The sequence below is a fragment of the Meriones unguiculatus genome, chromosome 9, assembly GCF_030254825.1.
Source record: "Meriones unguiculatus strain TT.TT164.6M chromosome 9, Bangor_MerUng_6.1, whole genome shotgun sequence".
NCBI lineage: Eukaryota > Metazoa > Chordata > Mammalia > Rodentia > Muridae > Meriones > Meriones unguiculatus.
Window position 1 is genome coordinate 51,805,292 of NC_083357.1, and position 25,561 is coordinate 51,830,852.

Sequence of the window (25,561 nt, forward strand, 5' to 3'; positions counted from 1 at the left end):
AGGGATGGACTGGGGTTGGAGTTCTTCAGAGAAGCCATCTCTGTAAATGTGCTGTAGAGGTATGCATGTGTATTTGGAGATCAGAAGTTGATGTCAGGTGCATTCTATTGCTCTTTACAGTTTTTAAGTCAAGATCTCACTATGTAGCCCTAGCTGATCTAGAGCTCACAGAGATCTGCCCGCCTCTGCCTCCCCGAGTGCTGGGGCTTCAGGCGTGCACACTGCTCCCAGCTCGTACCTTATATAGGTATGCATGTATATGTATGTATAAGTGTATGGTTTATTTTAAATTATGTATATGAGTACATGTGCCCAAATCATGGTATCTTCCAGAGCTGGCGATAGGTAATTGTGAGCCACTGACGTGGGTGCTGGGAGCAGGAGCACCCTGAGCCTTTAACTTCTGGGCCACCTCCCCAGCCCAGCACCTAGTTGAAGACAGGCTCTCCTACAGTCTGGAGCTCGTTAGCTCTGTTCATCGGGGTGGCCAGTCGGCACTCCAGGAAACCTTCCTGCCCACCTCCCCGGTACTGGGGTCACAGACACACGCCTCTGTATCTGGACTTTACATGGGTGTCGGAGACTCAAATACAAGTGCACGCTTGCCCACCTTGACCAACTAAGCCATCTCCCCAGGACCCCAAAGCTGCACTTTTAGACAACTGTCTGCCCTGAAATACCTCACACAGGAGTGCTGTCCGATATGACTTAGAATTACACATCACCAGGTCTTTTTAAGTCAGAGCTCACCAATACCAGCCCCTTCCCCAGGAGGATTTGTTGAAAACTATTAGAGGCACTTGCTTTGGCTGCTTGAGAAGATGACTGTCAGTCGGGGCAAATAATAGACTGAAAGCACAAACAAAAACTGAAGAAATGAGGTGCCTATGAGAACTCTGAGAAATTCTAACACGTGTCCAGGGTCTAGGCCCAGCCTGTGCAGAAGTACAGGAAGCATCTGAAAAGGACTAAACTCTTACCTTGAACTAACCCTGAGGCTATACAAAAGGAAGACCTATAGGAACAGTTGTCAATTGGATGACTGAGTGCCAAAAGTGTAGAAATTATGTGACATATGAAGAAAATATTATGGCACGTATGAAGAAAAAATAAATAATCCATGCCCTGAAATTTTTAGAGATCTAATCATGCTTTTAAAATACATTTAAAGAAAGAAAGGAAATTACGTCTAAAACACTAAAAATGCATTGGTGAGATGTCATCTCACCAAATGCTTTGCTACACAAATGTGGGGGCCTGAATACCTGAGTCTGATCCACAGAACACATGAGAGAAGGAGAGAACTGACTCCCAGAAGTTACCCTCATGTGGCCACATGTGTGTTCTAGCATTATAGTTCCTGCCTGCCCCACTTTCATACATGCTAAAAGAATGAGAATGGTGCTTTATCGAATTGAGAAAGAAAACCATATGGAAAAGAACCAGTAGGGACAGGGAGTGGGGAGGGTAGATGGCTTAGCAGGTAAAGTGCTTGCTGTAGAGACATGAGGACCTGCATCTGGGAGGCTGCAACCACATCACGGGGGGGGGGGGGGGGGAGGGGGACGACGACGAGGACAAGAGACAACTGGTTCACTGGGATTCTGTAGCCAGCCGTTATAACAGAAATGGCAAGCTCAAGTGAAAGACTTAGGGGATGGGGAGGACCTGCCGCCGGCTGTGCTATGGTTGCTGCACAAGATGACAGCAGCAAACAACTGCACTCTGAAGGGGAGGCTGCGAAGCTTCACTCAGCTTGGAGTCATTCGCAAGTGAAGGGCTGTCCTTTTTCTTTGGGGATGTGGCTGGTAGGCTGCCCATGTTCATGTAGGCAGGGCTAGTTGGATTCAGTGGACTGTATAGATAAAGAACATGAAAGTGGGAGGGAGGACTGGGGGTGACTGGTGGTGGGTGTGATCAAGATATGTAAGTGTGTATGTAAGTATAAAATTACAAATAAGTATTTTTTAAAAATCTGGGTATGGTAGTGAATACTTTGATCACAGTGCTGGGGAGGCAGAGCAGGCGGGGCTTTGGAATTTGAGGTCAGGCTGGTTTACAGAGTAAGTTCCAGGATACACAATGAAGCCCTGTCTCAGAGAGAGAGAGAGAGAGAGAGGAGGGGGAGGAAAGAAATGGAGGAAGTAAGGTGGACGTGTTGGTGAGATGGCACAGTGGGCAAGGCACTTGATGCCAACCTTGATGATCTGAGTGAGATCCTCAGAACCCACACGGTGGAAGGGGAGAACCGGTTCTCAAAAGTTGCCCTTTGACTTCTCCATGTACACTGTGGCACATCTGTACCCACATACATGTGCACACAGTAAATAAATTAGTAAATACAATTAAAACATTTTTCTTGGAGCAGGTGTTAAGATAGCTTTCTGTATAGCTTTGGCTGTCCTGGAACTCTATATAGACTAGGTTGGCCTTGAACTCACAGAAAAATTCCTGCCTCTGCCTCCCTGAGTGCTAGGATTATAGGCAGTGCACCACAGCTCCCGGCTGTACTTTTTAAATTGTACATATGTGAGTGTTCTGTTTTCATATACATCAGAGGAAGAAATCAGATTCCATTACATATGGTTGTGAGCCACCATGTGGTTGCTGGGAATTGAACTCAGGACCTCTGAAAGAACAGCCAGTGCTTTTAACTGCTGAGTCATCTGTCCAGCCCCAATAAAGCATGTTTTAAAATGAGGGGAGCAGTGATTGAGGAAGACACCCAAAGTCAAACTCTGGCCTAAATAGAAAACAAAACCCACGATGTTCTTCATTTTAAAAACATCCCCAGGATTGAGGTCCTTCGTATGGAGCCCTAAACATTTGAGAAGTACACTTGGGTAGAGAAGGAACTAGCAAAGGAGACTACGAAGAAGAAGCCAGGGAAGTCAAAGGGAAATTTGTAATTTAAAATAAGAAAGAAAAGTGGGAAATTATTTCAAGAAAGGGTTAAAATGATCAACACTGGAAAATGGCTGAAGGTCTTGTGGGAGAAGACTGAAAATTTTTCAGTGAATCTTTTGGTTTAAAGTGAAGTAAAGTTGAAAGATGGAGAACTGATAAAAAGTTAAAAGGTATTAAAATTTTTTTTTAAAGAAGCAACGAGGTATGGTGGCAAATGCCCAGAATCCCTCCTTGGTATTTGGGAAGATGAGGCAGAATAATTTTGAGGTCAAGGCCAGCCTGGTCCAAACAGTGAGACCCTGTCTCAGAAAACAAAACTTGCCAGTCATGGTGGTGTATGCTTCAATCCTAACACTCAGAAGGCAGAGGCAGGCGGTTCTCTGTGAGTTTGAGGACAACCTGGTCTACATAGTACATTCCAGGACAACCAGAGCTTTGTAAAGAAATCCTGACTTTAAAACGAACCAAAAACAAAGCTGACAGGGTGTGCAATACCAATTAACAAAAAAAAAAAAAAAAAAAAAGGAGTATTCTCTGAGAGTTCCCTTCTTATCATAACAGCCAAAGGTTACTTGAAGTTGTTTTCTTGAGTCTTAAGTAGCCCAGGATGTAGCCAAAGATGATACTGAACTCCTGATCCTCCAGCCTCAGTTTCTGCAGTGCTGTAACTGTAGGTATGTGCCACTATGTCAAGTTTATGGCATGCTGAGAATCAAGCCAGGGCTTCATGCATCCTATATGAGCACTCTACCAGCTGATCCACATGCCCTTTCCCTGGCAAAGAGTCTTAAAAGTAGCAAAAGAGAAGCCACTCATCACAATTAATACTCAGCAAGATTAACTTTCTCATCAGACATACCAAGGACCAGAGAGAATACACAAACTTTCCAAAGATTATGAACCAGAAACTTATATCCAATAATACTCTCTTTCCAAACTGAAAGGAATTAAGATATTCCTACATAAACAAAAATTTAGACAGTGAGCTTATTACTCTCAAACTTGCCTTAGAAGAAATACTAAATGGAGTCTTTCAGGCTGCAATGAAAGGGCACTAATTAGTAACTCGAATGCAGAAAAGATTATTATAGAAGTAAATACAACAAAAGACAGCTTAAGTGCATTTTTCTTGGTAGCTCCCCCCTTATCAGATTTAATAGACAACTGCATAAGGCAGTAAGTTAAAATTTGTCTTTCTGAGTATATAATTTAACAGAACTATGAAGTTTTACCATAGTATTGATATTAAATGTGGTATTAATTTTAAATAGTGTTTTTATAAATTATATTTGTTGTAATCTCAAAACAGTTTTGAAAATAGTAAAAGAAATTAACAAGAGAGCTACACTAGAAAACAATTTAACACAAAGGAAGGCAGTAATAAAGGAAAAAGGATGACATATATAAAAGAAGTAGCAAAATGGCAGTTCTTTCTTATAAGCAATTACAGTGAATATAAATGTATTAAAGTTTCCAATAAAAAGGCAGAAAATCAGTACCAATGGTGCTCAAGCCTGGTGACCTGAATTCAACCCCCAGAAACTACCTAAGATGGAAGGAGAGAACCAACTCCACAAAGTTGTCTCCTGACATCCACACCTATGTCATGGTTTGGTATGCATACATGTGTACACACTCTAAGTTAAAAGAAAAATTCACAGAAAATCAAATCAGGCTGGGGATAGAGTTCAGTGGAAGAACATTTGCCTAGTATGTATTTGAGCTCCAGCACTGATTAATGAGAAGGAAAAAATGAAGGAAAGAAGGAAAAGAATGTATATGTGTCTCAGTGGGAGTATGTTTGAGGGTCAATTCCCCAGCACCAAATCCATACAAGAAGAAAGCAAACAAGAAAATGTAGTGACTGTACTAGCAACACACAAAGCAAAACTTTAAAAAAAAATTTGTTACCAGAAACAAAGCCCACATTCTCCCCTTAATCAGCAGTGAGAAAACACACACCTTTCAGGTTTTGAACTGATGTTTTGTGGGCTGGTGAGATGGCTGAGCAGACAAAGGACTTGTTGCTCAAGCCTGATGACCTGAGTTTAATCCCTGGAACCCACATAAGGGTGAAAGGAGAGAACTGACTCCACATGTGCGTTAGGGCACACAAATGTAGAAATAAGTTGCCATCATTACAAAAGTGACAGTTTGTTAACTTGCCCTTTAGACTTAATTTCTACTGCCATCTTGTGGCAATTTTGAAAATTCAAATCAGTTATTCTGATTAGAGGTTTTTTCTTTTTTAATAAAGTAATGTGCCGTGTACTGCGCTCTGTGTGTGTGTGTGTGTGTGTGTGTGTGTGTGTGTGTGTGTGTGTGTGTGTTGGTATACACGTAAAGACCAGAAAACAATATTTTAGTTGGTTTTCTCCTTTCATCTTTCTGTGTGATGGGGGAAATCAAACTCTAATTAGAAGGCTATCACCTGTTGAGGTAAGCCTTTGATCAGTTTTCAATGGCTATCCCTCAACTTTTTATTTCTCACTTTCTGTTTCAGAACAAAAATACCATTACTTGAAAAACTGTAATACATGTTTGGATACTTGGAGTCATTTTCCAGGAAAAAAAAAGTAAAAGAGCCCTATATTATTCATAGAACACTAGAAATTTTTAGTCTCTAGACAGAATACACTGACTAAAGACACCCCTATCCTCTCACCAGTATACGAGTCTCTGGGCGTGCTCCTTTCCTGCAGGCCTCTGCTTCCCTGACAGAAAAATAATGACCATTAATTACTATACCCTGGTTCTTGACATTTCCAGTTCCCCACTGTTTCTCAGTAACGATCCATTCACATATACAGTTATTCTTGCAAGTTGGGCGTATGGTTCTTAAGCACGACCTATGCTCTATTACTTCCAAAATGAATGTGACAGATACCGTGCGCTCAGTTCTTGAACACTTACACTACAGCCACCCCTGTTGATTCTGTGTCATTTTCTAATACTGAGTACCCAAAATAGGCTCCATATGGCATGAAAAAAACTGTGCCAAAACAATACACAGTTAAGATTCTTCAATTACAGTCTTGCTTTCATTAAGCAAGACTCAATATATAAAAATAATGTGACTATTACTTACCTGACCCACATTACCAATGCTACCCACTGTACAAGGGATAGACTCCATAGAAGAAGAGCGGCTGTATAAAATGACACAAAACAAGAATACAAACAAAAGAAAACAAACACAAAACACTGGTGTTAAATTTGACATGGCAGTAATTCTCTTCAGTACCACTTTGAGCCACCTCATTCATTCTTCCAACTTTGTCAGCAGTTTTAATGGTCTACTCACCTGACCACTTGGCTGCTATGCTGGGAACTGGGTCGTGGAGCAACTGAAAAAGCATGAAGTGTAGGAAAAATTGCCATCAATGGTACACTCTGCCTTGTCTAGCTAACTTGTTTTGGTGGTTATCTGGCTATACCATGTTTTGTATACTATATGTAAGATTAGCAAAAGCATATTACGGTCCCTCGGAAAGAAACAACTTCCATATGAGAAAAATATATTTATTCATTTCACACAGATATCTGGAAATAATTAGTTTTTCACCTGGTTGTGATGGAGAAGTAATGCCCACTGGTCGAGGTGTGGTTAACCTACAAGAAAACAAAAAGAAAAGGCAGAATTAGAGGCCGCAACAGAGAGTCAGCCATTGATTACAGAAACAGTAGCTTTAAGGATGAAGCAATGGCTCAGTGGTTAAGGGCAGGGATTGCTCTTGCAGAGAACTGAGGTTCGTTTCTGAGCATCCAAGTCTGGCTGCTAACAACTGCCTGTAACTCCAGCTCTAGTGAACCTGATACTCTCTTCTTGCCTTCGAGGGTGTGCACATACACACACATACATACGTGTGCACAAACATGCATGTGCACACACATAATTAAAAATAACCTCTTTTAAAAGGTAGGGGGAAGGGGAAGAAAAAATGGCAAGAGAGAAAGAACAAAACAGTTGCTTCTTCTCTAAGCACAGAAACTTTATCCCCAGTAGTAAAGGCATCATTACTACAGAAAGAAGGGAAATTTCTTTGTGAGGTCCCTTACTCTCCAGTTCTCCAGGGGAACCTTCCTCCACTTCTCTCATTCATAATGTGATGCCAGAGTTTTTTCTTTCTTCCTTCCTTAGCATCTTACTCTCAACCTTACAACTATTAATTCATTCATCCATTCAGCCACAGCCATCCATTCAATAAACATTTATATAAGATGTCTATGTTCTATGCCGTGCCTTTAATCCCAGCCCTCAGGGAGGCAGAGGCAAGTGGATTTCTGTGAGTTCAAGGCCAGCCTGGTCTACAAAGGGAGTCCAAGACAGCCAAGGCTACACCGAGAAACCCTGTCTTGAAAAACCGGAAAAAAAAAAGATGAGGAATTGAAGGAAATGCTCTAGGTACCATGAATTGATCATTACATTGACAAATGAATCACACCATCATACATATATGTACAATTACACAACTGAAAATGTTTGGAAGAACAAATCAGAAAATTTCAAGGTAGAGGGCTAGATTGGTAAAAACTGACCTGCTTCTGTAGTAGCAGCTTGGCGATCCCTGTAGATGAAAAAACGGAAGTGAGGGAAGCTATAGTTGAAGGTTCTAATTAATGGATTTTAGTCTTATTTGTTAGATAATTTACCTGCAAACTCCCCTAGCTATGGCTGCGATCAAAAGAATAAAAAATATGTTTCCTTAGAAAATTATCAGCTTTGAGAGAATAAAAATTTAGTTTTTTAAAATAAAAGCATACTGGGAAGCTAGGCATTCAGCACATACTGTAATCTTTGTATTAAGGAAGTGAAGGCAAGACAGTTAGGAGTCCCAGGCTAGTCTTGACTATACAGAGTTCAAAGTCAGGTCCAGTAAGATGGCTCAGTGGGTAAAAATGCATGCTGTCTAAACCTGAGCTGCATTTGGCCCCTCATTTCCATGGTGGAAAGAGAGAAGTGACTCCCTAAAGTTACACCCATACAAATATAATGAGTTTGCTGGTAAGCACTGTTTATAGAGCCATCTAGAAAGATGGACAAGGCAGGAGGTAAAATAGTGGTAAAGAGAACTTCCTTCAGCTGGGCACAGTGCGTGGATCACAGTGCACATACTCAGGAGACTGGGACAGAAGGACCCTGCATTTGAAGCCAGCCTGGATTACAATGTAAGTTCAAGGCCAGCCTGGACTACACAGTGAGACCCCCGGAGATATAGCTCAGTGACAGAGCATTTATCTAGCATGTATAAGGCCCTGACTTTGATGCTTAGAAAAACCATACCAAAACAAGGAAAAAAATTTGTTTCATTCACCTTTAAGATGGCTAGAAATTTCTTCAGTTCTCTATTCTCCTTTTTCAATTCTGATAGCTCTCTAGGCAAAAGATGGAAACAATCAGGTCCAGATCACTAGTTAATGCTTACTGAGGGGTGTTTGCAGACATAAAGGTACTTCCATCAGGGATTTGGTGATGCAGGAAGAAAATGGCAGTGTTTTGTGATAAAAACAAATGAACAAAATAAGCATTAACTTGGTATGACTTCAAGGGTTTTTTGCATAGAATTCCATTTCTTCGTCACACACACTGTTAAACTGTTGATGTGTGAAAGCTTCCAACAATTGGGCCTTTGGGATGGCTCAGCTGAGAAAGTCCTTGCTACCAAATCTGAAGACATGAATTCAATCCCCTGAACCCACATGGTAGGAGAAAAACAACTCTGCAAGTTGTCCTTTGACCTGGCATTCATGTAGAGTTCAGAGGACAATACACATGCATAAATAAACATTCAAGAAAAATGTTAAGTTTCCAACAAGGATTCTGTCTTTTTTTTAATTAGTTTTTTTTTTTTTTTCTGTGCACTGGTGTTTTGCCTGCATGTATGTTTGTATGAGGGTTTTAGATCTTCTGGAACTGGAGTTACTGGTAGTTGTGAGCTGCCATGTGGATGCTGGTAAATGAACTCAGGTCCTCTAGAAGAACAGCCAGTGTTCTTAACTACTGAGCACTCTCTCCAGCCCCAACAATTCTGTCTTTTAGCTTAAGATTTCCAAAATACACTCCTTCCACAGAAACATTTTAAATATTATATCTCAGTGTTATCAGTTTGAGTCAGCTATATCTGGCTTCCCTGAAGAAATTTTTGATACACAGTAAAGAGGGTCCTTGGAGTAAAGAAAGAAAAAAACTTAAGAGAGACCAACTGAACAACCAAAAATTTTGTAGATGATTTTCTTAAGACAAATATGAACACATAGAAGGCAACTGTCAGTCCTTACATTTAGAAAGGACTATATCTATACTGAAAGAAAGAAAAGATGCTGGCTGGAGATTTGTCTTGGCACTTACATATTCTGGCTGGCCACCGTTTGCTGGGCTTCCTTCACAGCTGCGTCTAACTTTGTAATTTTGTCCTTATAAAAGGCAATAAGAAGATCTGTTTGTTTCTTCTGGAAGCACCACACCTACTAGAAAAAAAAGAGGTCTTTGACATACATACACTTCTATTAACTCCTTCATATTACTTTTGGCTACAAAGGGAAATCCACTGAATCACAGTTTTGAATTGTTCTTCTTCTCCTACACCCTTTAGCATAACTTGTAACCCCCCAAAAACTATAGAGTTCAAAACTAGGGAAAGCCAAAGCTCTCCATTTTAGGACACTGACTTTTTCCTATCTTAGTGGAAGTATTCTGGTATTGTAGAATATTTTAAATATATATTCACTCATCCTGAGCAAACAAACAAAAACACTTTTCAAGGTCCTAATTGGTTTTAACTTACCTGTTTATTTGATTAATTTAGTTTCCATATTTTTAGCTATTACAATGTATTTTCCTTAATACACTTAGACTGTGCTACTTGAAGGATGTTTGTACTGTTTCAGTAAAAGGTGAAGATGTGACCAGGTATGACAGCACACACACATCATCCCAGCATTCAGGAGGTAAAGGCAGAAGGATGAGGAGTTTGAGGCTAGTCTTGACTGGCTACAGTGTGAATTTGAAGCTTGTCTAGGCTGTGAGATTCTGTCTCAAGGAGGGAAGACATAAAAGGAGAATATCTACTTTGGATTTTAAATTTTTTTCTGGTTTATTTCTGGATACAGACACATAACTTTATCTTTTTGTTATTTTACCATTTGCTAAAATACCTATCATAGGATTGTTGAATCAGAGAGAGTTAATATTTACAAAGTGTTCTAGCTGTGTCAGGCTTTATTTTGAATACACAGCAGAATTTCTGTCTCATGTGCGTTCTCACTGCTCAGACTATAAACTCTTTACCAAGGCCCCTTCCCTAGGTGTTAGTACTCTTCTCATGAACTTTTCTCATCTAGTTTGTTGCTGTTTATAAAAGTAAAATTTTAGAAAATGTGAACAGAGTAGGAGCAGAAAAAAGTCACTTAGAATCTTAGGATGGATGGTGGGAGGAGGGGTTTGAAGTAATAGTTACTATAAACAGATGTATTAAAATACAGTATCCCCAACATTCTGGTTCTAGCTGTGGAATCAATATGGGATAAAATGAATTATTATAAGGCATTTAAACTCTTAGCTGAACTTGCCTATTATCTTAGCCCTTGTAGGCTGAAGTAGAAGAACTGTAAGCCAGCCTGAGCTACATCAGTGGGCTGGAAAAGCAAAGTCCTGTGATAAAGAAGGCAGGTAGGCCAGACTGGTGAGATGGCTTCAGTGGCTACTGTCATCCCTGATGATCTGAGTTCAATCCACCCACATGGTAAAAGGACAAAACAGAATCCTGCAAATAGTCATCTGACCTCTACACATGTAATATGGCATGCTCATAATGCACACATGCACATACACATACACACACACACCCTTACTGTTCTACTGCTGTGAAAAGACACCATGACCAAGGAAGCTCTTGGATGCACAGGTGAGAGAGAGCCAGAGAGAGAGAGAGACAGACAGACAGACAGACAGACAGACGGCCTAGCGTGGGCTTTTGAAACCTCCAAGCCCTGTGACACATCTCCTCCAACAAGGACACATGATCCAGCAAGGCCACACCTCTTAATCCTTCCAAGCAGTTCCAACCAGGAACTAAATATGCAAACACATTAGTTTATGGGGGCTGTTCTCATTCAAAGCACAACATGCATTCACATAAAATTTAAAAAAATAAAATGTACAAAACTTTAAATTTTAACAAAAAAAAAGGAGGATTAATCAAGGCCAAATCCTACCCTAGTACACATACAGCTCACTTTGAGACTGCCAAGGGTCAGTCTCACTGAGAACAGACCCCACCACAGAACCTGAGGCGCCCAATCAGACTATGGAGAGCCCTTTGATTATTCCTAAGCAAGCCTTCTTTGCTTTCTTACCAACAAAAAACCCACCCTCCAAAACCTGAAACCTAAATCTCATATACAGCCAGTTTCCTCTCAGATATCTGTAACTGACCACACCTACTAGGTCCTATTCTCTCAAAATTTATTAGTGAGAACTGCTGAGAGAAACTCAGACAAGATAAGCCACTTGGAAGGGGCAGATCAGCTAAATTGCCTAGAAGAGACTCAGACCAACTGAGCCGCCTGGAAGACTCCAACCTGCCAAGAAGATTATTTTCATTTTTAAGATGATTGCGTTAACATAGTTACCCAGAGAAGATAATAAAAGTTGTCATACTACTGAAAACACCATCTGGATAATGCAGGTGTTAAATATTATTAATTTAATTTTAACACTATATGCAACTATCTACTTCTAGATCCGGATGCCATTCCTTCGCCTCTTCATAGCCTAGACCAGACAGTGAGTATCATGGTCTTCATGTTATACACTCGCTCATTTTAGAAATTATAAAATTGTCAGGCTGGTGGTGTATGCTTTTAATTCCAGCATTCAGGAGGCACATACATTTTTGTGAGTTTAAGGTCAACCTGGTTTACACAGCAAGTTCCGGGCCACCCAGTGTTACACAGTAAGATCCTATCTCAAAAAAAAAAAAAAAAAAGATACTGACAGGCTTTTTATAACATTTACTAGAGGCTTCACTTTTCTGGGATTTCCATTACCCAGGGCACAATGTGGTTTAAAAATACTTTCAGATCAATCCTTGTATTGCTTGTGTTTGAGTAACCCTTACTGTACTTAAAATAATGTTGGCAATTTGGACATACCAACAGGAAGCCATGACGTGCTTCCTTTAAGTGAAAAGGTACAAGTTCTCAACTTAACGGAGAGGGGAAAATGTGTGGATGTTGTTAAGATTTGGTAAGAGATATATAAAACAGAACTGGAAAAAAAAAGCACTCTCACCTTAAGTGATAAACATCAAAATATTTACATTTAGTGTGATAAAATGCATGATTTTTGGATAATCTGGTTGGGATAGTGGAAGATAAGGGTAAAATGTGGCCATCAGCTTAAAATTGTTAAAATACGATTAATAATGGAAATTCATTACATTATACATATCATATTTTCCCTAGTTTAATATATTTGAAATTACTTGTAACAAAAATTTAAAGCTAGGCATGATCATGCACACTCATAATTTCAGATATTGAGGAAGTTGAGGCAAGAGAATCACAAGTTTGAAGACTGCCTTGGTAACTTAAAGAGACTTTGCCTCAAAATAAAATTTAAAAGAGCTGGGGTGTAGCTAAGAGACAGACTGCTCACCTACCTCCTGTGAGGCTCTGAGCTCAATTCCCAGTGGTATAAAAATGTTTCAAAGCTTAAAAACAACAACAAAAACCTTTGATTTTTATTTACGTGTGTGTGCGCGCCTATGGAGGCCAGACGAAGAGAATTACAAGTGGTTGTTAGTCTCCCAACACGGGTGCTGGGAACCAAACTCAGGTCTTCTGGAAAAGCAATATATGCCCTCTTAATAACTGAGCCATCTCTGGAGCCGTTCAAAACTACCGATTGACTGGGAGCTGCTGTGCAGTACGGAGAAGTACATATTTCACTGCTGGGGGTTGGTCGGTGCTATGCATTCTAATACTAATTACTGCCCCAAGATCTGGTTGCTGCCCAGAGAAGAACATTCCCATGTACACCCGTCCTTGCTGTGGAAACCTTGCTCTACCTAATTTAAAGTTGATTGGTTGATAAAAAAGGCCTACACGCCTGGGCGGGGCAGAAGTGAGAGGTGGAGCTAAAGTTCGAGGGCTTTGAGAAAGAAGGATCACAGGAAGGAGAGAGACAGCTACAGGAGGAGAAGAAGGAAGCAGAGTTGCCATAGGAGAGGTAAAGACCACATGGGCTGGGAGAAGACCTAGGAGATACAGAGAACTTGGAGGTAAGGCATGGAAAGAAGAGGATGGAAAGCATAAGCAAGTATTTATGGGGATACTGGATGGGGAATAGCCCAGATAGGAATGATTAGAGCAGTGGCACGGGATGTGGGGCTGGGTGGTAACCAAGGTAGCTGTAGGGGGTTTATATCTGCCCAGCCACAGGTAAAATAAGGTGTCTGTGTCTTTTATTGTTTGATAACGGGTTAAATAAAACTGCCATAATAATGATAGGCTTTTAATAATAAACATTATTAGTCATTACTTTCTGTTTTCTGTTGTCTAGTTTTAACATAGAGGTCCTAACATGGTTTGGACCCTAAGCGTGCTTCAAAGTTTATGTTGTAGACTTTGTCATTAGTCTGTGGCATTCCTGGGAGGTGAAGTCTACTGGGAAAAGGTTTACTGAAGGTAAATCCTTAAAGGAATGTGGGGACCCTAACTTCACTTCCCTCCCTTTCTCTATTTCCTGGTTGCCATAAGGTGAGTAGCCTTTCTCTACCATACACACCTACTAGGGTGCTCTGCTTTGCCACAGATCCAAAGCAACAGAATCAGCCAATCATGAACTGAAATCTTTAAAACCATGAGACAAAATAAACCTTTCTTTATAAACTGAAGTTCTCAGGAAAAAAAAAAATACCCATAGTTCTATGGGACAAAACTTCAAATTACCCAGTTAAGAAGAACTTGGTCTTTTAGAGACCCTAGATTCAGTTCCCAGCAACCCCAATTCTAGGGGACCCAAAGTCCTCTTCTGGCTTCTGTCTGCACTGCACATATTTATACATAAAAATAAAAATATCCAATAAATATAATTTTAAGCACACACCATTAACATCAGCACTCTGGAGGCAGAGGCAGGTGAAACCCTGTCAGTTTGAGGCTACACTGGACTACTAGTAAGTTCCAGGACAGCATAGTCTTATAGAAAAATCCTGCCTCAAAAAACAACAAAAGTTGTTTAAAAGATATTTTTAAAAATGTTGCAGACCAGAATCAAAATATCTTGTGTTATTTTTAGTCCCTTTGAAAACCATTCACTGCTCACTTCTATGTCTGACCTAAAAATATCCTTGTGACTACTAAAACATTTTAAGATGTATCCTTGGCAGGATACTATCTATCATCTATCTACCACTGATTTCAAAGGCTAAGAACCGCTATGAGAAAGCATGTGAAACCAACAGCACAGTTTTTCTTGCTTTGCTGTAATCCACCTATCTGTGTTCTCAAACAATGTATTGGTACATGCCTGGTGTTATAACTTTGTCCTAAAACTAATAATAAAACCTTACGTAACCACATCAACAGTGAAATTTGTCCTTCACAGCAATCAGAACCCATGTTCCCAGACAGTGGTCATTCATATTTATCCCTAGAGTAAACTGTGTTTTACTGCCTTTGAGGTGAGAGATGTGTTTTTGTATTGACATTGTTTTCTCAAGAATCAGTGTGAAGACACAGTTCCTAAAATTTGTGGCCCTATCCTCAGTGAATCCAGTTATTCACAGCCCCTTTCAGCCATGCCTGAGTGTTAATGTGGTGATGCTTGGTGAGATGGGAGTTTGCCAGAGAAACCACTACTGATCAAAGGGTTAGAACTTTTAGCCTTAATTCTTCTCTTCTCTTTTCTTCCTATATCTAGGAAAGGATTAAAGGCTAGAGAGTGAGTTCAGTCACCAATGGACAATTATTTAATCAGTCATCCCTAGTGAAATGTTCATGAACTAATTGGAGAACTCAGAAGATGCTAGAAAGACAGATCTGGAAAGAACAATATTCAACTTCATACAGAAAACCAAACCAAACCAAACAGGATAGCTAATAAAACAATCCTATACAATAAAAGAACTTCCAGAGTGATCATCATTCCTGATTTCAAGCTGTACTACAGAGCTATAGTCATAAAAACTGTGTGGTACTGGCATAAAAACAGGCAAGTTGATAAATGGAATCAAATCAGAGACCCAGACACAAATCCACACACCTATGCACACCTGATTTTTGATCAAGAAGCCAGAAATATACAATGGCAAAAAAGAAAACATCTTCAACAAATGGTGTTGATATAACTGGATGTCATCATGTAGAAGAATGCAAACATCCATATCTATCACCCTGTATAAAACTGAAGTCCAAGTGGATCAAAGACATACTCATAAAATCATATACACTGAACCCGATAGTGAGGAACAGCCTTGAATGCATGGGCACAGGAGACAACTTTCTGAACAGAACACTGATAGTACAGGAATTAAGGCTGACAGTTAATAAATGGGACCTCATGAAACTGAAACACTTCTGTAAGGCAAAGGATGCCATAAACAAGACAGAATGGGAAAATATTTTTACTAACTATATCTGACAGAGGGCTAATAACCAAAATATATAAAAAAAAACTTAAGAAACTAGACATCAGCAAACCACATAATCCAATTTAAAAATGGGGTACAAGCTGGGTGTGATAGCACATGCCTTTAATTCCAACACTCAGAAGGCAGAGGCAGGAGTATCTCTGTGAATTCAAGACCAGCCTGGTCTACAAAGCAGGTCTAGGACTGCCAGGAATACAGAGAGAAACCCTGTCTTGAAAAACCAAACCAAACCAAACCAACCAATCAACCAACCAAACAAACAAACAAAAAAAGAGGTATAGATCTAAACAGAGAATTTTCAACAGAGGAATCTCAAATGGCTGAGAAGTAATTGAAGAAATGTTCAGTATCCTTAGTCATCAAGGGAAAGGTTGATGGCTAATCAAAAGGACTCGGAGATTCCACCTTACAACCATCAGAATGGCTAAGATAAAAAAATAATAGTGACAGCTCATGCTGGCGAATATGTGGAGCAAAGGGGAACTCTCTTCCTTTGCTGGTGGGAGTACATACTTGTACAGCTACTTTGAAAATCAATATGGTGGTTTTTCAGGAAACTGGGAATCAACTGGGAATCAAGACTCAGCTATACCACTCCCAGGCATATATCCAAAGGAGATGAGATGATATTATCCATGGTACCTATCAAAAGGAAAGACAGCACTCACAGAAATATAACTATTTAAGAGATGTAAAGATGAAGATGAATCCTAAAATGAAACAGCACAAGTTGGTTAAGATAGCTAGAGAACATTTCTAAGTAAAGAAATAAGATTTTAAATGTGGCTAAGAGATCATGTATAATGGAAACATAAATTATCCATTGGTTTTGATGAGGATACCTTTAGCACAGGAAGTTTTTTTGTTTTTTACTTTTTGAAACAAGGATTTTCTGTGTAGCCTTGGCTGTCCTTGACTTGCTTTGTAGACCAGGCTGGCCTCAAACTCCCAGTGATCTGCCTGCCTCTGCCTCCCTGAGTGCTGAGATTAAACGCATGCACCACAACACCTGTCTTGCAGGGGCAGTTTTTAACGCAACAGTTAGAAACCAGGTCACAAAAAGCTATGAAGAGTCAGGAGGTAGAGTAGACAAGCCAGATAAACACACAACAGTAAGGTCCAATACAATGTTAAGACTCAACTCTATGTCCTCCATGAAGGATGACAGTCAACCTTGATTTTCACTGACTTCATGTCCCAACAGTATTTAACTCAGATTACTATATCTACCTTTGGAAACACTTTTCTTCTTCTTGACTTCTGAGATACCACATATTTTTATTTTTATTTCTGACTGCAGTTTCCTAATTTCTCTTCTTCCACCTAATTGCTAGATATTGAAGGGACTCTTTTCCATGCTCTTATCTATTTCTAAGATGTATGTTCTCTGTGTGTATGTGCGGGGGTTGGGGGAGTAGGACTGACACAGTGCTTTGCACATGGATGAATACATGGCTCTAACATTCAGGAAAGCATACATCCTACCACTGAGCTACCCCCTCACTCTCCCTTCTCAACTTTAATCACTATTTTCTGGCAAGACAGAACTCAGAGTTCAGTCTTTTTCTATGCACTAAGCTTCAGAATAAGTTCAGCCTTTCTGACTTTTCTACCTGGGTTTCTGAGAACCATCTAGAACCTAATGTGTCCATATCTTCCTGGCAGAACCAGGAGAAAATCAGCCAGGAAGAAATGGCTGAGGAGACAATAAAAATAAGGTAAAACTTTTTCTCATTTGCACCCGCAATATTACTTCTTCACTCTTTAAAAAATTATTTGCCAAGTGTGATACTGCTCAGTTTTAGAGGCAAAAAGGCAAGTGGATCTCTGTGAGTTAGAGGCCAGCCTGGCCTACAGATTGAGTTCTAGGACAGCCGTGTTTATATAGACATTGTCGCAAAACAAAACAAAACAAACACACACACCAAACACACTTAAAAGACCCAGAAAACAAGCTTTCGGGTTCTTTACTCCACTCCCTTAGCCTACTTCCTACTTCTATTCCTGGAAGTGCTTTACTATTTGTTTACTACTTTAAAATATTTACTTATTTATTTAATGTATGAGTGTTCTATCTGCATCCCATTATAGATGGTTGTGAGCCACCATGTGGGTTCTGAGCATTGAGCTCAGGCCCTCTGGAAGAGCAGTTAGTGCTCTGAGCCACTGAGCCATCTCCCCAGCCTTTCCCATTTCCTTCTTTCTTTGTTTATCCATTTAATATTACTGTGTAAGTGTTTTGTTGAATACATGTGTACTATGCTTATCCCTGTGGAGGTCAGAAGAGTGGGTGTGATTCCCTGGAACTGGAGTTATGGACGGCTACGAGCCACCACGTGGGTGCTGGGAATTAAACATAGATCTTCTACAGGTACAGTGTTCTTAATCACGGAACCATCTCTCTAGTCCCTTCCCCTTTAAAAATAAGCTGTCTATGTCTAATGTCCAGCTCAAAAGGCATTACTTTCCCCCTACCTTCTCCTAGCAGCTGTTCATATTTTTACCTAACCTAATTTTTTTAAACATAAATTTGTTAATAAATTTGTCCTTGAGTTTTCAGAATACAAAACACAACAGAAGTAACAACCTTCTCTCCCGTGTGTGTGTGTGTGTGTGTGTGTGTGTGTGTGTGTGTGTGTGTGCACGCGCGCGCATCAGGCCTTTCTGCTTGCTGGGAAAGGCTTCTGCCGCTGGTCTATAATCTTCATGCTTTTTCTCCTTTCTGCTGCCATCACTGATTCAGTGAAAGAAGTCTGCTTAGATTTTTTCTTCCTAACTGGTCTCCTCTTATCCTATTTGTGGCCTAGTCAACTCAATAGCCACATTCTCACTTAAAATTACATATCACATAATGTCATTTCCTTGTGTAAAACACTCCAATTGTGTAACTTCATTTAAAAGAAAATGAAATTTCTTGCCAGGATCTACAAGTACCTACTTCCCTAATCTTACCTTAAATAACCTTCCTTTTAACTGTCCTGACATATCAGTAATTTATAAGCATTTCTATTTTTGTTTTGTTTGTTTTTTAGAGACAGGGTCTGTCTATGTAGTCCTGGTATCCTAGAGCTTGCCATGTAGATTGGGCTGATCTCAGGCTCACAGAAGTCCTCTGCTTCCCAGTTCTGAGATTAAAGGGGTGTGCCACCACACCTGGCTCTGCAAAGCATTTTTCTTTTCTTTTTTAAAGATTTATGTATTTATTATTTATACAATATTCTGCCTGCATGTGTCCCTGCACACCAGAAGAGGGCACCTCTTCTGATCTCATTATAGATGGTTGTGAGCCACCAGGTAGTTGCTGGAAATTGAACTCAGGACCTTTGGAAGAACAGCCAGTGCTCTTAACCTCTGAGACATCTCTCTAGCCCCCATACAAAGCATTTCTTAGGAACACAATATGAACATATCTAGCTAGACACTGATGTATCCACCCTTGGAAAGTGAGAAAAACAGATATGTGAAAAATAAATCACATTTTCACAGTTAAGTATAATTGCAGAGTTAAAAGCAATGTAGGATACAAGAAACAAGACAAAATTCTGCGATAAAAATCATGGAAGTCTTTACTAGAGAAGGCACAAAATTGCATGCATTTAAAAGATGCCTAGTTGTAAGTAAAGGTGGAGTCTATGGCCTAGCAATGAAGAAAAATAGCAGGTCCTTACAAGCTCTTCAATTTTCTTGAAAAGTTTAGAGGAGAGTCAAGAATTCAAAATAGGCAGATTTATCAAGAACTAGCCCAGAGAGAAAAATGTCCTTGTTGGATCATTACAAAGAATGGAAATGGACATTTAAAGCAACACTCCATTTACTTGTTTAAGGAAAATGTTTTCAATGTTCATTCCATACCAGAAACTAATCAAAGAGAACAACAGACAAAATTACCCAATCTCTGTCCATAGAAGCTATCTTTCAATGCAGGATTCAGAGGTAAACAAACCCACAAGACAATGGTACAGACAGGAGCTATGTGAAAACAAGACAAGTAGATAATAGAGCTGCTTCTAAGCCACCAGGAAAGATCCTTCTGAGGAAACTTAAGCAGTAGCTTGAATGACACAGTGGGGTAGGTAACACATTAGTTATTCAACTTACACAGATTAGGAAAATACATTTCAGACTGCTGACTTCACCACATTCACACTTCACTAAAGTGATGATTAACTGACCCTTTCTATTTATTCTACCTTGATTATTTAACCATGTATAATTGGTCCCATGATTAGGCAGGTTAAGATTCGGACTATACATAATTTCTTACTGATCATTAACTAACTGTGGATTTAAATTTAACCAAAGGTCTGCTCTTTCTCTTGTTCCTGTGACCTCTTTTACATTTCTCCTTGGGTCTCAGCTAGATTTTATCTACTCATAGCATTGAATGTACTATCTCAAATATAATGGCTCATCCAAGTGACTAAGACAGCTACAGCCAAAGCTTTAATTCTGTTTACTGTTATTTCCAGAGCTAAGCCCTGGGGATGGGGAAACACTGATGATAACTTTCATGCTTAGAAAGGGTGTACTCAAGCTGGTCATGGCTGGACTTGTCTATGATCCCAACACTTCAAAAATGGAGGAAGAACGATCATGAGTCCAAGGTCATCCTTGGCTATCCAGAAGTCAAAGCTATCCTGGGTTACAACAAGGCCTATCTCAAAAACAACAACGACATCAAAATACTGTCATAAGAAGAAGCGTGATAGTGCATGCCTGTAATCCCAGCACTCAGGGAGGCAGAGGCAGGTGGATCTCTGTGAGTTCGAGGCCAGCCTGGTCTATAAAGAGAGTCCAGGACAGCCACAGCTAGACAGAGAAACCCTGTCTTGAAAAAACAAAACAAAAAGAAGAGGAGGACAAGGAGGAAGAAGAACTGACACTATCAGAAAGCTTGCTTGGTGTGTTCTGGGACTCTTGGTTCAACTCCCAGCAACATACCACATAAGAAAGCATAAGAAAAAGAGTATCAAGGCCAAGTGTGGTTTTTCGCACATGTCTATAATCATAGCACTCAGGAGGTAGAGGCAAGAAGATCATGCATTCAAGGCTAGCCTAACCTACAAAGTGAGATTATTTCTCAAAAAAGAATGAAAGAAAAAAAATAAAACAGCAACAAGCATGAAACTAGGTGATAAAGTACTAGCCCAGTATCTGTAAGACCCTGGGTTTATCCCCAGCACATCTAATATAATCTAGAGTGGCAGAACATTTCTGTACTCCCAGCATTCACGTAGAAAAAGGAGGATCAGACATTTAAGATCATCCTCAGATATATAAGAAATACAGGATCAGAAATATAAGATCATAGTGTGTTATGGAATATAAAAGACCCTGCCTTTGGACTAGAGAGATGGCTCAGTAGGAAAAGGCACTAGCCAGCAAACCTGATGACAAGAATTTAATCCATAGCACCCATGTGGTAGAAAAAGAGTAGAGAACTGACTCCTGCAAGTTGTCACACACTCCCTCATTCTTTCTGTGGTATGCAACAGCCCTTCCCCTAATACACACGGTGGGGAGAGGGATGGGAAGGAGGAGGGGGAGAGGCTCTTCTTGAAGGCCACAAAAAAAGAAGAAGAAGAAGAAGAAGAAGAAGAAGAAGAAGAAGAAGAAGAAGAAGAAGAAGAAGAAGACAATAATAGATGGTGTAGTGGTAGAGCACTTGCCAAACATATAAAGGGTCGGAGTTTAACCAACACAGCAACAACAAAAGGAAGTGATAAAATCTTTTTTTAGTTACATATTTATTCTTCTTCTTCCATCATGTGGGTTCTAGAGATTAAACTCAGAACTCAAGCTTTTGGCTTGGCAGGAAGCTCCTCTACCCACTAAACCATCTCTCTAGCCTGAGAAAGTCTGAAGAATCATTTCAAGAGAGGTATCCCATAATGCTAAAAAAAAAAAAAAAAAAAAAAAAAAAGTCATCTCAGCAGAGAACTAGAGAGCGGAAACTTAAAAAGTAAAGTCTTCACAACCTGAGAATTCTCTTAAATAATTATACTGCCTTCTTCTTGCCTTTTGCTATATTCTACTAATTTTTTTTCTGATAATTTTTTTTTTTTTTTTTTCTGAGACAAGGTTTCTCTGTGTAGCCTTGGCTGTCCTGGACTCCCTCTGTAGAGCAGGATGGCCTGGAACGCACAGTGTTCTGCCTGCCTCTGCCTCCCCGAGTGCTGGGATCATAGGCCTGCGCCACCCAGCCTGGTTTATTCTACTACTTCTTATCATGTCAATCATTCGCCAACATAGGAGGCACCAGGAAAAGACAAGCAATTGGTTGTTGACTTCAAATAAAGTTAAATATTATTGCAAAGGTTAATTAAAAATGAAGAGTAAGACACAAGCATGGGTTTATAAGCAAAAGTTTACACGTTAAATTACCAAATCCACTCTTTTGCAGGCCTCTATATGCAATTTTTAAGAAAATGCATCTATCTGCAGAGAAAGATGATGAAGTTTTTTTTTTTTTTGTGACTGTTTAGTCACAAGAATTGGTTATTAAGTGAGAACTATAAAGTAAGATTCAACTAGATTATGTTTTTGACTATATACCATAGATTCTGAGTCAGTAAAAACTGGTAGAGATTTGTATCAGGGAAGAAAACAAAGAGATACTGCATACTAAGACAGCTTAAAGAGAAACTCCTTGCTTGGTGGTGGTGGTGGCGGCATATACTTTTACTCTAAGCAGAGGCAGAAGCAGGTGGATCTCTGAGTTCCAGGCTAGCCTGGTCTACAGAGCAAGTTCCAGGACAGCCTGCACTATATAAAGAAACCCAGGAGAGAGAGAGAGCGAGAGAGAGACTCCTCTCACTCTTCTTAGAGATGGAGGTTCTGGTTCTATGTACCTAGTTATACTCATTATATGACCCAAGTTGGCTTTCAGCTTAGAGCAGTAGGAAGTTTTTTTCATTTTGGTTTTCATACCTGAGAGATGTGATTAAAACACTGCAAAGCTGTCTCTACAGGGCTTCTGAAGAACTTCTTCTCTTGAGGCTTTAGCTATGAAGAGAGTAAGATACATCCACACAAAATAAAAGAAAATAATGACACTGGAATCAAATAACTGCCTTTTTCAACTGCTATCATCAGATTTGCTTCTTTTTGTTTTGAGCAGCTTATTACCTGAGTATGCACTTCCTACTAGATGAGGCAGTTCATGTCAAGGGTGAAAACTTACATTATCAGAAAGCGCCAGATGCTTGCAAGGACTTCCACAAACAGCACATTTTTCTGAGGAAAAAAAAAGGGAAAAATATTTGTTCTTAAGGGCAGGAGGTAAGATTTTCCTAAAGTATGTGGTAACTGCCAAGTAGGCTAGCAAGAGAAGAAACAGGTTCTTAACTAAATTTATGCTGATATATGAGGCTTTGCACTATGTTTATCTCCCCGTCTTTTCTTTCTGTTTTTGAGACCAGGTCTCATAAATGTAGCCCAGACTGGCCTGAGACTTGCAACAACCCTCAGCCTCCTGAGTATCTGAATTAACCCCTAGCATCTACTGCGCCAACAAAAGTACTGGAACACATGCAGGTCTTCTGAGACGAGTACACAAGTGCCAATGATTATAATTTTCACTTTAAGTGACTTTTTAAAAAAGATTCATTTTATCAATGTTTTGCCTTCACATATGCCTGTGTACCATGTGCATGGCTGGTGTCAGATCCTTAGGATCTGGAGTTACAGACAGTTGTTAGCCACCATTTAGGTGCTGGGAATTGAACCTGGGTCGTCTTGAAGAGCAGCTAGTGCTCTTAACCACTGAACTATCTCTCCTTTCTGCTGACAGCAGGCACACTGGCTGGCTCTCCAATATCCCACCGTTGTCACTTTGCTAATATTCCTAAATTTTGCTTTGAAGCTCTCCTACTCTTAATGCAACCTGAAAGAAGAAAACCATACAATTTCTAAGCTTTCCTCATAAAATACAGTATTCATAGTGGTGCTGATGATTACGAAAAATGTCACTGGGCTGGGGAAGTAGCTCAGTGATACAGTATTTGTTTAGCATACATAAGACCCTGGGTTCATCCATTAAAAAAATGCCAGGTCAGGAAAAAACATTACATGGCTTTATGCATCACACACACAAGCACTCCAAAGTGAGCTGCTGTCACCATAGTGAACAGCCTCATTGCATCGGCAGATAACTCAAAAGGGTCATGAGACTCACACAAGGGGAAAAAGTTCTCCAGAGACTATTTAACCTGTTATTTATTCCTTGGGGAATGAAGCTTCTTTCCTAGTCTGCTTTCCATGTTGTTCTCAGCATGAGCTAGCAAATAATTTTAAAAGAAAGACAAACTTCTACAGATTTCTAGAACCAACAGGGTAACAGTTCAGGATTCTTACCCGACAGATAGAAATTTCTATCATTTTGCTATTGCCTACCCCTTCAGCTTCATCTTTTAGCATTTTTACTTTTCTCTATATAATCTCAACTCTGTGTAAGCATCTGCACTGCAGTTTAATGATGTCATATGTCAATATACATGCTATTGTTTTTTTTAAGGATGTGATTTATTTTACATACATGAACATTTACCTGCATGTAAGTATGTGTGCCATGTGTGATGTGTGCCTAGTACCTGTAGAGGCCAGAGAGTGGCATCAGATCCCCTAGAAGTAGAGTTATAAGGCACCATGTGGGTACTGGGAACCAAACACATGTCTTCTGTAAGAGCAGCCAATGCTCTTAACCACTGAGCCATCTGTCCAGCTCTCACTGCTGTAAGTTAGAATGATCTTCGCTAAACTTGGCAAACTCCAGTTTATTGTTCAAAACCCTACTGCTGCAAAATGTCTTCCATGATGTTTACCTTGATCAAAGCATCATGTCCTAAGTAGGGTAAAATCCTTTTCTGGAATTTAGATAATTTACAGGGTTGTTTTGTTTTTCTCTTATTGCTGTTGTTCTGCATGTGGCCCACACTAGCCTCCAACTCCTTTGTTCAATTAGCTAACCCTCTTCACTGAGCCTCCCCAGTAGCTATGGTCTTATATCACCAAGTCAGCCCATCCAGCCCTAGGCATGTTCACACTAATAAAACAAAACAGTTCAGCTCAGAGTATGTGTGTAGCATGCCAGAGGTCCTGGTTTCATTTCCCAACACTCCAAAACAAAACCTTAAATTTCTTTCTTTGAGACAGGGTCTCACTTTGTAGCTCTGGCTGCCCTGGAACTCAGAGACCTGCTTGACTTTGCCTCTCCAGTGCTATGACTAAAGGCATGTGCCACCATGCTCCATCTGGCTTTCACATTTCCTTTCTAAAACTTGAGCATTTGCCTAGCATGTGCATAGCCCTAGGTTCTAGATTCAGCACTGCCAAATAAAGAAATAGGAAACTGCTTATTAAACTCCAAGGTATCAACATTTTTTTCACCCATGAAGGCTTTTTTTTTTTTTAATCCTACCATGTAGCTCCCTGGTAGGCAAATAAATGCTCTACCAGGGAGCTACATCTCAAGCCCCACACAATTAAAAAAAATAAGTTACAATATTTATTTTCAATAAACAGATTTTTAAAATTGTTTTTTTCTGTTGTGTTTGAGGCAGGATTTTACTATATATCCTTGACTGTTCTTGAACTCACAATCTTCCTGACACAATTCATAACACTGAAGAGTAACGCTTTTGCTAAATCACTTAGCTCCATTCTTTTACTAATGGATTCCTTTAATTTCGAAAACAGACAGCTGCCTACAGTATCCATATTATCACTGATGACTACTAAGTGATTTTTATTCTACATCACACAGAGAAATGGCTACTCATTATATCTAAGTTAAAAAACATTTTGGGATAAATCTGAAAAAATAAGTCACTCACCCAGAGTCATACACTTTTTACAGAAAATATGGCCACAGCTGGTGACAAAGAAATGGGACCCATCTTTCCGGAAACACTGATTGCAATGAAACCAATCCATTCTGGAGCAGACAGAAAGAATAGGAACAATGTGGGCCATAGTATAATTATAGCTGTTACAAAAAC

The 25,561-nt window shown here is 39.8% G+C and overlaps 1 protein-coding gene across 4 annotated transcripts in view; it reads right to left on the minus strand.

The window, feature by feature from the left end:
* The window catches only part of Rnf212b (ring finger protein 212B), a 63,605-nt gene that overhangs the window by 8,298 nt on the left and 29,746 nt on the right, over positions 1–25,561 (minus strand). For 3 of the 4 annotated variants that reach the window (XM_060391200.1, XM_021639631.2, XM_060391202.1), the window contains exons 2-11: positions 25,397–25,497; positions 22,747–22,799; positions 22,494–22,568; positions 9,257–9,372; positions 8,223–8,283; positions 7,447–7,475; positions 6,473–6,519; positions 6,212–6,254; positions 5,996–6,056; positions 5,573–5,621 (exon numbers count right to left, since the gene is read on the minus strand). In XM_060391200.1, the coding sequence (XP_060247183.1) occupies positions 5,573–5,621; positions 5,996–6,056; positions 6,212–6,254; positions 6,473–6,519; positions 7,447–7,475; positions 8,223–8,283; positions 9,257–9,372; positions 22,494–22,568; positions 22,747–22,799; positions 25,397–25,496 (634 nt within the window). In that variant the 5' untranslated portion in view covers position 25,497. The remainder of the gene's footprint in view (positions 1–5,572; positions 5,622–5,995; positions 6,057–6,211; positions 6,255–6,472; positions 6,520–7,446; positions 7,476–8,222; positions 8,284–9,256; positions 9,373–22,493; positions 22,569–22,746; positions 22,800–25,396; positions 25,498–25,561) is intronic. The other variant, XM_060391201.1, reaches the window with a different exon arrangement.